This window comes from Piliocolobus tephrosceles, chromosome 12 (assembly GCF_002776525.5).
Source record: "Piliocolobus tephrosceles isolate RC106 chromosome 12, ASM277652v3, whole genome shotgun sequence".
Classification (NCBI taxonomy): Eukaryota; Metazoa; Chordata; class Mammalia; order Primates; family Cercopithecidae; genus Piliocolobus; species Piliocolobus tephrosceles.
In genome coordinates, this window is record NC_045445.1 from 588115 (window position 1) to 600730 (window position 12616).

General features: G+C 40.6%; 2 protein-coding genes across 7 annotated transcripts; both read left to right on the top strand.

Moving 5' to 3' along the window:
* Positions 1-111: 111 nt before the first annotated feature.
* On the top strand, positions 112-9611 carry CMC4 (C-X9-C motif containing 4). 5 transcript variants are annotated; one of them, XM_023193627.2, is made up of 3 exons: positions 112-652; positions 7320-7387; positions 9240-9611. In XM_023193627.2, the coding sequence occupies exons 2-3, from the start codon at positions 7330-7332 to the stop codon at positions 9386-9388; spliced, it is 207 nt and encodes a 68-aa protein (XP_023049395.1). In that variant the 5' UTR covers positions 112-652; positions 7320-7329; the 3' UTR covers positions 9389-9611. The 5 variants fall into 5 exon arrangements, with proteins under 5 accessions (XP_023049395.1, XP_023049399.1, XP_023049398.1 ...); XM_023193631.1 differs by having other exon boundaries at positions 245-382; XM_023193630.1 differs by lacking the exon at positions 112-652 and adding an exon at positions 5806-5857.
* Positions 210-9605, top strand: MTCP1 (mature T cell proliferation 1). Of its 2 annotated transcripts, XR_002726648.1 has the most exons (6): positions 515-652; positions 5286-5437; positions 5554-5724; positions 5806-5857; positions 7320-7387; positions 9240-9605. XR_002726648.1 is itself a non-coding variant. In XM_023193626.2 (5 exons), the coding sequence occupies exons 2-4, from the start codon at positions 5333-5335 to the stop codon at positions 5851-5853; spliced, it is 324 nt and encodes a 107-aa protein (XP_023049394.1). In that variant the 5' UTR covers positions 210-652; positions 5286-5332; the 3' UTR covers positions 5854-5857; positions 5944-6305. The 2 variants fall into 2 exon arrangements, 1 of the variants encoding a protein (XP_023049394.1); XM_023193626.2 differs by lacking the exons at positions 7320-7387; positions 9240-9605 and adding an exon at positions 5944-6305 and having other exon boundaries at positions 210-652.
* Positions 9612-12616: the final 3005 nt, after the last annotated feature.

A 12616-nucleotide genomic window follows, 5' to 3' on the forward strand; every position in this document is an offset into this window, starting at 1 on the left:
CGAGGAGGGGGTAGCAGGCGCGAGGCTGGCGCGCGGGGGCGGGCCTTGGCGCGCGGGGGCGGGGCCCGCCCAGCAGCACCTGGGAAACGCCCGCGGGGTTTGGGGCAGGCGTGGCCGTCGGGGCGGAGGGCGGTAGCCGGCCGCGGTCCGGGCGTCAGGCCGGGCGGCGGGGGCGGCAGGGAGGCGGCGCTCTGGGGCCGCAGGCGGACGTACTCTGTGAGCCGCGCCCGGGCGCCTGGGCAGGCGCCTCCCGAGTACCGGCGCCCATTTTGCCCGCCCGCTAAGGAGACCCGTGCGCGGCCTACACGCTTGGGGGACAGCCCTTTAAGACGACATCTCCGCGAACGCCGGCCTCTTGAGCCAGGGGGACGCTCTTTTGAAAGTCAGTCCCAAAACAGTTAAGGTTTTATTTTATTTTGTTTTATTTCCAAGTCACAGCCCCCGAATCTCGTACAACTCTCCCTGGACCACTTCCGGTTGCCGGCCCGCGCCTCATAACTTCGGTTCGAGTGACCTCGGCCCGGGATGCCCCTCGGCTCACCCCGGGCTCACGTCGCGATCCTGGCTTGAGTGGCCCAGGGTGGGAGACCTGGAAGTTTTAGCCTAGCTGTTCTCAAGGCGGATTAATTAGCCCAAGAAACATTATATTCATGTGAGTAACCTTTTGCAGAAACAGTGTTATACTGTATCTGAAAAAGTATCACTCTTAAGCTTGGCTGCTGCTACTTTCTACAAAGGCTTTTAGGTAGCTATTTGTTGGATACAGGGAAGGGGAAATGGAGAACTTCAGTTTTTATTCAAGTTCGGATGTATCACATTAGGTATCCAGAATGCAAGTTTCCTCGGGTCTCCTTGTCTCGATGATATCAGACAGTGAAAATATATGTAAAAGTAATTTTATTTCGAGGTTTGTCAAACGTGCCAAGGATAAAAGTACAGATCTTCCAACTCACAAGTCTAGGAATCACACGTGGATTTTGGAAGCGATTCTAAATCAAAGCACAATATATGCCGTGCCGCCTCCACAGCCCGTCCGTGTTCGTGTCTTTGATTTGGTTTTCTACTTTGTGTAGTTTTGAAGCCAGGCAGGTATGGCAGTACTGGAAAGGGAACATTCCCAAGGTGCTACTTCAAGTGTTGATGCTTTGCTCTTTTCTCCCAAGTCAGTTCCAACCCAAGTCTCCCCACACATAGGGTCCCCATCCAGTGCAACGATCTGTAATGTGCACGCCAGCAGCCTCCGTTTTTACCTAACGATCTGTAAGGATCACATGGCACATCTTTCTATAATTAATTTGATCATGATGAAGGTTGGAAAATTTTCGTGTGCAGTTACATTGGACCTGTCTAAATTTTCTCTTGTTTCAATTTTATATCATATGTTATTTTCAGTTACTGTTTGTGGCTAGTATGCCCCGTCCTGATGGAGCAGGAACGGCTGTTCTTATTATTATGATATTAATATTTGGTGATGGGATATAGTGCCTTTAGGCACTTTCAAGAAGAGAAATACCTTTTGTTTGTTATCCGCGGTAGTCAATCTCATATTCCAGAATGAGGTTCACTAACTTTTCTAATGCTCATGGCTGCCTTTTACAGCTCCAGGCATTTAATTGGAGTAGAACAAAATTATTAACATTTATGGCAAGCTTATTATATGCTACATACTAAGCATTTATATGCCTGGTACATGTAAACTGCCCCAGTTGAAGTCAAGCTCAACAACTTCCCCATTGTGTGACCTTGAGCAAGTTACCTAACTTCTCTGTGCCTTACTTTTCCTCACCTTTAAGTGGGGATGATAATAATACTGCCCACCTCATAGCGCCCTATGAAGATTGTGAAAATTAAATGAGTCAATATATGTAAACATATAGGAATGCTAAATAAAGACTATCGTGATTAATATGTTCTTTAATTCTCATTTTACACCTCAGGAAACTGAGGTGGAGAGACGTTAACTTGTCCAAGGTCACAAAGCTAGTAAGTGACAGACTCAGGACTCATACACAGGCCTGGGCCTGTGTTCTTGGTAATTTCACTCATTGTAATTGGACGAGTTTATTAATTGACTTCTAATAAAATAAGTGTATTCAACTGATCAATGTTTAAAAACTGTTCATCAACCTGGCAATTAAAGCAAACTATACTTATTTTAAAAAGACACAAAAGAATTTATTCTGTAAAGGAAAAATGATAGTTTTACTTAGATTACTGCCTAAGAGCCCTTCTATCTTGTATGTCACCCATTTAAAACCTAATTTACAAAATGCCTTACTAAGAAATTGTCTGTCTTGGCCAGTGTGCTCTCTGGCCCCGAAATCAAGGTGACCCTCATGGGGACAATCTCTTCTAGTGGATGATAAAGTTATGCAGTTATCTAAACATTTTTGGAACTCATTTGTATTTGCAGCTGGCAGTATTCCTTGAGTTGCACAAGTTTATATTCCATGTATTGTATTGCACTTGTACCTAAGTCTATGTTGAGGTTTTAAAAGATTCGTCTTAGTTCGAGAAGTCCTGAATTTTGTAAACAAGTATCATGTGCAAATAAAATGTTCTCTAGTCAAATAAATTTGGGAAATGTTAACATAAAGTTTCTTTACTGCATAACTTGCCAGAACAGTTACTACACTAATGTGCTTTATGACTCTCCAAGATTCCCAAACTTATTTGACCAAGGAAAATGTTGGGAGCAAGTTTTCTAAGAATCACATTTTTCCACTCATAAAACCTGTGATTTTATAGGCTTTGATCTGAATCCCTCTCCCTCAGCCTTTGCATTTCTGTGCTGAGGATTTTGTTCGTGCTCATATGGTGACTTCTCTGTCCCTTGATCACTGCAGTTGTCTTTCTCTGGGCCTGCATGCCCTCTGAATGGTAGCACACACAAATCCAGGATACTGTGCTGAGAGGTGGTTCCCAGGCTCATCCCACTGATGCCCAGCATGTTGACCTTCGGGTCACAGCAGCACATCACACTGCCTTTCTTCTGAGAATATTTTGTAGTGACTCATAGGCCTCTTTGTAGTGACTCAGTAACTCAGACCATCATCTCCAATCTCTTTGCCCTCTATTCCACTGGCATTATTTCCTTTTAATGTCAGTATAACCAATGCAATTTTGTTTTCCATTCAAAACAAATTTAAATGTCAACATGTTGGTTGTTGCTAGGACTTATCTATGAAGTTGAGATGGTCCTGAAACCCTTAACACATGGTTTCCACTTTTTTAAAACAGTTATTGGCCACATTTAAGTCTTTTGTGCTTGAAATCCGAATTTAATATATTTTATTTTGACATTAGTATTTACCAGGTTTTTATTTGTATTTCTCTTTTCCAAAGCTCTGGGAAGGAGGAGAGGCAAAACAACTGTATCTGCAAATGGGAAAAAAGGGGTGGCTTTGGAAAAAAATTATGTATAGCCAGAGGCTTATGCCTAGAGAATCAATCTCTACCCACGTATACGTAGCCAATCATGACAACCACTGTGGCGTTCCTTTGTTTCCCTTCCCTATCCACCATACATATACACCTGTTCACAGAAACATTGCTTGACCAGTATCTGAGACTTGGGGTGCCCAGAACTGTGTCATTCCTGCTATTGGGCAGTATACAGTACTGTGCTTTCGGGAAGACAGGGCTTGCGAAATAAGCAAAGCAAATGTGTAAGGTGGTTTTGTTTAAATATAAATGTTACAGTAGTCAAAAGAGGCAAGAATTTTCTAAAGTTTTCATAGAGGAGGCAGGCACCTGGACTCTGCTATAATAGCACTTAAGATAGGCAGAGAGGCCCAGGGAGGCATTTTGGGCAAATGGAAAGCAAGAGCAAGGGTATGGAGCTAGAAATGAGCCTGGTATTTGGGGAAAGTTGGTCTCAACTGCAGTGGTAGTTGTAGTGCCTGCTGGAATTGGTGACATATAGGATGTAGCAACTGAATAAGAGGAAGAAATCCAAGATAACTCAAAAGTTTTGAGTCTGCAGGGTCAGGAATGGTGGTGTTGCCATTGAGAGAAATCAGGATTTGGTTAAGGAGAAAGTTTAGACGAGTTTGAAATGAGAGAGCACATATGTATGAAAACTAAGACAGGAGCTGGCACCAGGCTCAGAGTCAGATGCACTCAGGGTATAATGGGTGAAGCATCTGGTTGCTCTTGACAGTCTCACTTTGAGGACTCTAACAACCACCCTCCCACGCTGCATTTTCTTTCCCACCTAATGAGAATAGGAGGTCTTTGTTTTGTGGGGCAGCTCCCCCAATGCCATATCTATACCCTGGCCAAAGGTAGAAATACAGTACAACTGCGCTATAATGCTGTGAGTAAGGTCTAGAAGATTCACTCATGCAAATGCACATCAAGTTATTGTGAGGTCCTAAAATGAGATCTGGGGCTTGGACAGAGGATCATTATAGAGAGAGTTTACCCTACCCCTCAAATGCTTCAGGAGGTATGCTTCCTTTACACCTCTCAAATGTGCTTCTGGTCTTCTGGCTTAGGAAGTCAAAATTTAAACCTAGTCCTCTATGGAAAAATGGGCTCCTGTAATATCCTGAGAATTATTAAAATAAAACAAGGACCTAGATGGATGACTTTCATTTGCACTCACTCAGCTCCAAATCACTGTGATCCCCAAAATCTCTTGCAGCTCAGAAATTCCATGAAGCTAGCTAGCTTTTCCTAACAAGAAAATCCCCTTCTAGAAATGCCCATCCGCTATTTGTAAACTTTCTTAGTACACTGATCAATAGATCCGTTGCCCTTAAAACAAACTTTCAATTTCAACTCTGAAAGCCATGCATATATGTCCTTCAGAATCTTACCTTTTAAAATGGAAACTGCTTGGAAGTGGCTTTTACCTGGGGAATATGGCATGCATGTATCTGTTATACTGCCTTCCTGCCAAAATAAGTGTGTCCTTAGGCACGCTCTTTGCATATTCTATTGCTAACTACATTTTGCCAGACACCGCTTGTGAATGCAGTACGTGTGAGACCACTGCCCCGCTTCCTGTAGTGCTAGTCCTACATTTCCACAGAACTCCTCACCTAGCCAAATTCTTGAGCGCTTTGCAGTCAGCAGCACTACCTGAGGCTCTGCCTGAGTGTCACTTCAGTTGTCTTGCAGAAAGCTTCAGATGTCCTTGGTTCTATTTAGGTTGTGCAAATAGACATATATGAGGTTTGGTTCTGGTTAGTGGTTGCTACTACCAGATCACCTTGCTTACTGGTGAGTTCATTCAAACCCAAAAAGTCACACCTGTGTCCTGTGCGCGGGTGCTGCAGGCTTAGGTGGAGAAAAGCAGGGCTAGAATTGGAACCCAAAGCCCAGAATGGCAGGAGAGGATGTGGGGGCTCCACCCGATCACCTCTGGGTTCACCAAGAGGGTATCTACCGCGACGAATACCAGCGCACGTGGGTGGCCGTCGTGGAAGAGGTAACTGTTTACATTTTGCTTATTTCTTTGATTTTGCTTTCAAGTAACTTGGTTTCTATTCCAGTCTCAATATTCTGAAGTCTTTGGTTTTATTTTTCATCGTTCCTTTCCATTAGGAGACGAGTTTCCTAAGGGCACGAGTCCAGCAAATTCAGGTTCCCTTAGGTGACGCAGCTAGGCCAAGTCACCTTCTTACCTCCCAGCTACCTCTCATGTGGCAACTCTACCCGGAGGAGCGCTACATGGATAACAACTCTCGCTTGTGGCAGATACAGCATCATTTAATGGTACACATGTTGCTTAATTATTTTCCATTGTATTGGGACTCTCGTAACAGAGTACTCCATAAATTTTTCTTTTTCTGACAGGTCAGGGGAGTACAGGAGCTGTTGCTTAAGCTTTTGCCTGATGACTAACCTGGTATGTATTTCTATTTCTCCTCCATCCTCCCCCTCTTTGTTTTGGCTCTATTCAGTTGTGGTGATTTTAATGATTTTTTTTTCCAGGTGCTGGGATTCTACGAAGATATGCTCCTTTGTTCTGTTCAGTATTTGGCAATCACTTCATCCACTACTGCAGTGCACCCACCCTTGGGCCTGGGGGGAGGGAGTGGGTTGAAAAACTGCTCAAGAAACAGAAGTTTAGGAAGGGTCATGAAGAATACTGCAAGTGAAACTGCAGAGAGAGGTTACGTAGGCAGAAAGCAAGTCAACAAAAGCACTTAGTCAGGATCCGTAACTTGAAATTGACTCCTTTGGAAATTGCCATAGAACCCTTAATGGACATCATCGGCTGGACCTGGGATCTGATGAATCCCACAAAAGTCAGCACCTTCTACAGAACAGATGCCCTGATCACCAAGGACTTGGTACTGATTTAGAGAGAAGAGAGCAGCTCCTAGCAGCATCAACATCTATTTGTCGCTTATTTGCCCTGCAGCAATTCACCTGCCTTTCCTTCTCCCATCCTGTAAATATCCTAGGTTTTGCTCCAGTGTTTCCCATCCCAGTACTGACCTAATTTGGATCTACTGAGTATTTAGAGGGCTCTGAAAAGAGATATGCATTGATGAAATTAGCTACAAAGGCTTCTGGGCCTTTTTTTCTATCTGAAATCGTGTCTTCAAATTACTGGAAGTTGCTGATCAAAATTGTGGGCTCTTAAATTCATTCTCTGATTACAGATATTTTAAATAAGCTGGTTTCTATAAGAACTTCAAGAAAAACCATTTTAGCTGCTTAACTGGCACCTTTCTCAGGAAGTAATAACACCAAATATTGCTGATTCCTAGGAAAACATTTACGACTTGTAAAAAATTTCCTGAGTTAAAGTAGTCATAACAGTTTATATACATTAAAAGTAAGGTTTTACTTTAAAACAAAAAAAAGTCTTGGGAATAATAGCTACCATGTATTGAGTCCTTTCTGCCTTCCAGGCACTATTGTATGTACCTTATATACTTTATCACATTTAATCCTCCTGTCAATGCTTTGAGGTAGGTATGATTCCCATTTTATATATGAGTAATAAAAAAAGCTCAAGGAGTTTAATCATTTATCAAGGGTTTCTTCTGCGAATGATAGAGCCAGGCTGCGCCGTCGGCTCCTCTAGCCTAACGTTGGTTTACAGTATTCAAAAAGAGTTGATTGAATTCAAGGTTTTTTTCTTCCATGTAAAGCTATTTATATCTTCCAAGCCTAATGAAATGGATATTATAAAAATACAGTTGATTCATCCTGTGTTTGGGAAGAGTATTTTTAGTGTAATTATTTTCCAGCAATTGTAAGGGCATACTGCTTGTCTCAGAAGAAAATTCCACGTAGAGGGGCTTTAAAGTCTTTATGGAAAAAAAGGAAAATAAAAATCATTTTTCTTGTTTTAGTTTTCTGGATATGCCGCAGAAGGATCCGTGCCAGAAGCAAGCCTGTGAGATACAGAAATGTTTACAAGGTAATATATTGTAAAATGCTTTAAAAATATTTTTCCACTGTGAACTAACTATAAATTATTCTTTCATCTGTATTAACTCTTTTTTAAGATTTTAATGCACATCCAGAGTTGAGAATTACTGAGCTAAGCAAAAGGGTTTTTTTTGTTGTTTGTTTTTACTAAAAGGCTAGTTTTAAATTGGTTGGTTATACTTCACTACAGCTGACAATTCACTTTTTAAAAGCAATCTGGAAGAGGTGGGGTTGAAATAACAATTGGAATTCAGGCTGCCAAAGACATCAGCTAACTCTTAAAGGCAGAAGTGAATCTCAACTAAAGCATATTTGAGGTGATTTGTCCATTTGTCCAACTACTAAGTTTGACCAAATGTTGGAGGGTTTTAGTTTTCTAATCAATGAATGATTATTGCCAGAAGAGCAAATAGAAAAAGCTATAAGGCTATCTGAATTTGAAAATTTTTTAGTAAGTTTTCCCCACTAGTAAAGTAATAGATAGAGATGGACGGTCATGAAAATATAGAAAGGTATGAAGGAAAAATGTTCAGAGTTCCCCGAAAGATTCACCACCAAAGAAATCCTTTGTGTATTTCCTTGGACTTTCAGCTTTCATTCTTGGACTTTTCATTTTTTGATGTAAGCAATATTTTATAAAATCTTTTAGTTAAAAATCTGGATGTATAATAATGCCATTTTAGTTAAACTTTTCTTCCCTCCAACTTTAAGGAAAAGGAAAAAGTTTTTTGCATTGAATTCCTTCTCCCAAATAAATCCTTACGTTGTTTGAAATAACCCATGGCTAAGGGAAAGAATAAGTTAAAAAGAGCTGGTGACACCCCCTTGGCACAGTGTGGGAGGATTGAGAACTGGAAAGACTAAGAGTTAGCATTAAGCACTCACTAGATGACAAGCACCGTTATAAGGACATTATACATATTAAGCCTTTCATCCATGAGGTAGATGCTACTACGACCCCCATTTCATAAAGGGGAAAACAGACACAGAAGTTATGTAATTTGACTAGGGTCACATAGCTAGTAAGAGGTATGGTGACAATTTGAACATCCCACAACCCCACCCTTGGTCTAGCTCCAAATCTGGACTGTTACTCACCCTGCTATACTGCCTTTCTAATCAGAATTGTCTTTCCTCTCCTGAGCTAACTACTATGTACCCCATTTTAGTACTGGGGGACTCATTAACTTCAGCTGACCTAGAGCCTTTAGGTCAGGTCCTCCTTAACTTAGTGTTTATGTATGGTAGGGATCTATAAATGTTTTATGAAAAAGGCCAAACAAGTAATATTTTAGGCTTTGGAGGCCAAAGGCCTTTGTTGTATATATTGTGTATGTGTTGTGTGTTTACAACCCTTTAAAAATCTAAAATCCATTCTTAGCTCCCAGCTGTAAAAACAGGCTGAATTTGACCCTAAGGCTGCAGTTTGCCAATTCCTGATGCACAGCCTTAGTAGGGGAGGTCCAACAATCAGCTTAAACTGTATGCAAAATAATGTGTGGTTTATGTGCATTTTCCTAATTCATCAAATTAGTGACCAGTAATAATAATGATGTTAAAAACCAATGTCCTGGAAAAAGGTGCATGTGTGCTATCAACTCAACCTTGAAGGAAATTATATATTAAAATCGCTTTCAACCACTTTGTACATCATACTTTTCTTCCTAATGAACCTGTCGACAGGTCTCTAAATTTGAAAGAATTCAATGGATTTTGGTGTATCTTCTTTCTTCCAGTTCCATAGGTACTGAAAGTGAAAAGGGGTGGGAAGCACTGATCTAAACTTCCCTGTACCTTAGTCCTATGAGATCATGACTAGACTCTGCCTGTATGTTTTTTAGCCAACAACTACATGGAATCAAAGTGTCAGGCTGTCATCCAAGAACTGCGTAAGTGTTGTGCTCAGTATCCCAAGGGAAGATCTGTCGTCTGTTCAGGATTTGAAAAAGAAGAGGAAGAAAACCTAACACTGAAGTCTGCATCAAAGTAAAGTTCTGCTGAAGTGCTGCTCCATGTTTCCACCAAATGAATTTTTTTTATCCTCCTGACTTTCTTCAGGTCAGGTAGCAGCAAATAGCAAATGAAAAAGTCAGTTATAAAAGTTAATGAATATGCCATCTATGCAGAACAGGCAGAAATATAAACACATTAAAAGACAAATATGTAGAATGTAATATACTGAGCTGCTAAAATAAACCTGTTTAAGAGAAAAAGTTTGGTTTTGTACTAAATGTATTTTAAGACTATTAGATATAGGGTATTAATGAATTCTCTTGAAGTTCAGACCACTAGTGCCATTCATCAAACTTAAGTCCTGTGAGGTATGTTAGGTGAAAGGACTCACTTCCAGCATCACAATTTTGATGTCTTTTTTTTTCTTGAGATGGAGTCTCACTCTCACCCAGGCTAGAGTGCAATGGTGCGATCTCAGCCCACCGCAACCTCTGCCTACCGGGTTCAAGCCATTCTCCTGCCTCAGCCTCCCGAGTAGCTGGGATTATAGGCATGCGCCACCACGCCTGGCTAATTTTTGTGTTTTTAGTAGATGGGGTTTCACCATGTTGGTCAGGCTGGTCTTGAACTCCTGACCTCATGATCTGCCCACCTCGGCCTCCCAAAGTGCTGGGATTACAGGTGTGAGCCAATGTTGATACCTTTTATAGATTACATGCTAAATTAATTCAAAGTTTCCTTTAAACTAACTCATTACCTTTTGCACTTCCAAAAATACAGAGCAAAAAGTGTCTTTCCAGATGCCAGTAAGAGCATTTCTTTCTGCTTTTGCATCCCCACCCCAGCGACTAACCAGAAGTGCTTAATATTCATTCAGTCAGTGGTAAGAAAGGCATAGAAATGATGCTTGTAATGTTTAATGATCCTTAATTTATCATGAAGGAACTGAAGAAAAAATTTTCATTGGAAGTCAGGTAGGCATCAAGATAATTCAAACTTAGTTGTCAGTCACTTTATGAAGTAGGAGGAGGCAACATGCAACAGGCCATTTGCTTTCCTCAAATGGATGCTTGAACCACCAAAGTCCGTCCTCTAAAAAAGAAAAAGATGAGTAAAAGCAGGAACAATTTCTGCTAGGTTCCTGATGTTAAAATACCATGATTATTTGAGACCAACTGTTTTCTTTAAAGCAGCATTCCTCAGAGTGTTTCTAGGAACTGCTGTAACCAGAAGAAAAAAAAGGCTTCTGTGTTCAGGTAAGTTTGGGGAATGCTAGAGCTTTCAAAAAGCCTAAGTGAACCTGTTTTGCATCTCTGTGTGTGAATGCTCTCCAGAGAGACTTAGAAAAATGCTGCCTTAGAGACATTTGGTTCACAAACCAGAGTAACAGAGCTAAATCCCCATGAAATTTAAATGAAGTCTTGTGTTAATAATAAAACAATAAAACATTATACAACTTTAATGTTACACCATCTACAAATCTAAATTACATTTAAAATTATCAGTTGATAGTGGTACTAGGATTTACTTTAGGAATCACTGCATGATCAAATAGATTGTTTTTCTATGTTTTATTGCTTATTTTTACTGAGTTAACTACTCCAGTTTCAGACTCTTTTAAATGTTTTTACGCTAAAGTATATGTATTAGTCCATTGTTGCATTGCTACAAAAAATGCCTGAGACTGGATAATTTATAAAGAAGAGGTTTAGTTGGCTCACAGTTCCATGGGCTGTACAGGAAGCATGGCACTGGTATCTGGTGGGCTTCTGGGGATGCAAGTGCAAGAAAACAGTCATGGCAGAAGGCAAAAGGGGAGTGAGCACTCCACATGGCCAAAGCAGGAGCAAGAGAGAGTGAGGGGTGAAGTGCCACACACTTTCAAATGACCAGATCTCATGAGAACTCACTATCATGAGTAAAGTACCAAGAGGGGATGGTGCTAAACCATCCATGAGAAACCCGCCCCCATGATCCAATCACCTGTCACCAGGATCCACCTCCATTAGGGAACACAGTTCAACATGAGACTCAGTGGATCCAAACTGTATCAGTATACTACTTTCTTTCGGTTTTGAAAGGTTCAAATCAGTTCTTTCCTTTAAAGGATTGTCTCAGTTTAAGTCAACAAATCTATTTGAAGACATTAATTTAACTCTTATTATTATTAGCTACTATTATGATATACAAAAAATAAAATAGCCATTATAAAAGGCTTAACATTTACTGAGTGCTTCTTATTGCTAGGGACCAACATTAACACTGAATGTCAGTCTTAAGGAAAGAACTCTAGGAAGGTGAAAACTATTATCTCCCAGTTTAGAAACCGCCCCCCCCCCAAAAAAAACAACCCTGTTAAGTTGGCTATTAGTGATGCCACGTTTAATCACTTGGTTAGTGACTGACCTTTTAGCTAGAAAAAGCCCTTGCTCTTCCAGTTTGCCACAGTGCAACAACTCCTTTCCTTGCATTCACTCCACACAATTCCTAAGACATTTAATGAACTATAATATTACACTTGTGTTCAGTATTCAGAAGGCATCTGAAGTTGTATGGCACTTAATATAAAAGGCCTTAAAGCCCTGTTAAGCAAAACTCTTCATTTTTTCAGCACCAGCTTCCAACTCTGTACTTCAGTGGTTCTCAGTCTCAGCTGCTCATTAGAAAAAGCTAAGACACTTTAAAACCTCAGGATGTCTGAACAGCACCCCAGACCAGTGAAATCAGAATCTGTAGGATGAGAGCCAGGCATTAGTAGTTTTTAAAATTTCACAGGTGATTGCCAAGTGCAAGCAAGGATGAAAACCACTGCTCTCAATAATGTCATTTCTTACCATTTTAAAATTTAAAAAGACAGTTTAGACAAGTCAATAAGCTGACTTTAAAGCTTTATACAAATGTGAAAAAGTGCAACACTGTTTTCTTTTTAAAAAGAAGTATTAAGATTCATGACCCTTAAAAAGAATAGAAGCATCAGAAATACAAGCTACACCATATGACTTTAGAAAAATCAGGCTCAGAACTAAAATAGGTTTTCTGCCCAATTACTCAAATGTTAGTGTGACCTCTTAAGAGAATTGGGCAGAAAATGTATTTTAGTTCTGGGCCTGATTTCCGAGAAATCATACTGGATTTCATGACAGAGAAATGAAGCTGATAATTTGGTGGAGGGAGCAGAGGGCAGCAAATTTTTATCTGGGGTCCTAAACTGGCTGTGAGCTTCCCTCTGAGAAGAAATTGACATCATCATGAAACACTGATGATA

Bases quoted from the DNA above. Each gene is read 5' to 3' on its own strand.
- MTCP1 (XM_023193626.2), top strand. From the start codon at position 5,333: ATGGCAGGAGAGGATGTGGGGGCTCCACCCGATCACCTCTGGGTTCAC. The intron at 5,438-5,553 runs GTAACTGTTTAC...CCTTTCCATTAG, and splicing joins GGGTGGCCGTCGTGGAAGAG to GAGACGAGTTTCCTAAGGGC. The intron at 5,725-5,805 runs GTACACATGTTG...TTTTTCTGACAG, and splicing joins AGATACAGCATCATTTAATG to GTCAGGGGAGTACAGGAGCT.
- CMC4 (XM_023193627.2), top strand. From the start codon at position 7,330: ATGCCGCAGAAGGATCCGTGCCAGAAGCAAGCCTGTGAGATACAGAAA. The intron at 7,388-9,239 runs GTAATATATTGT...TATGTTTTTTAG, and splicing joins GATACAGAAATGTTTACAAG to CCAACAACTACATGGAATCA.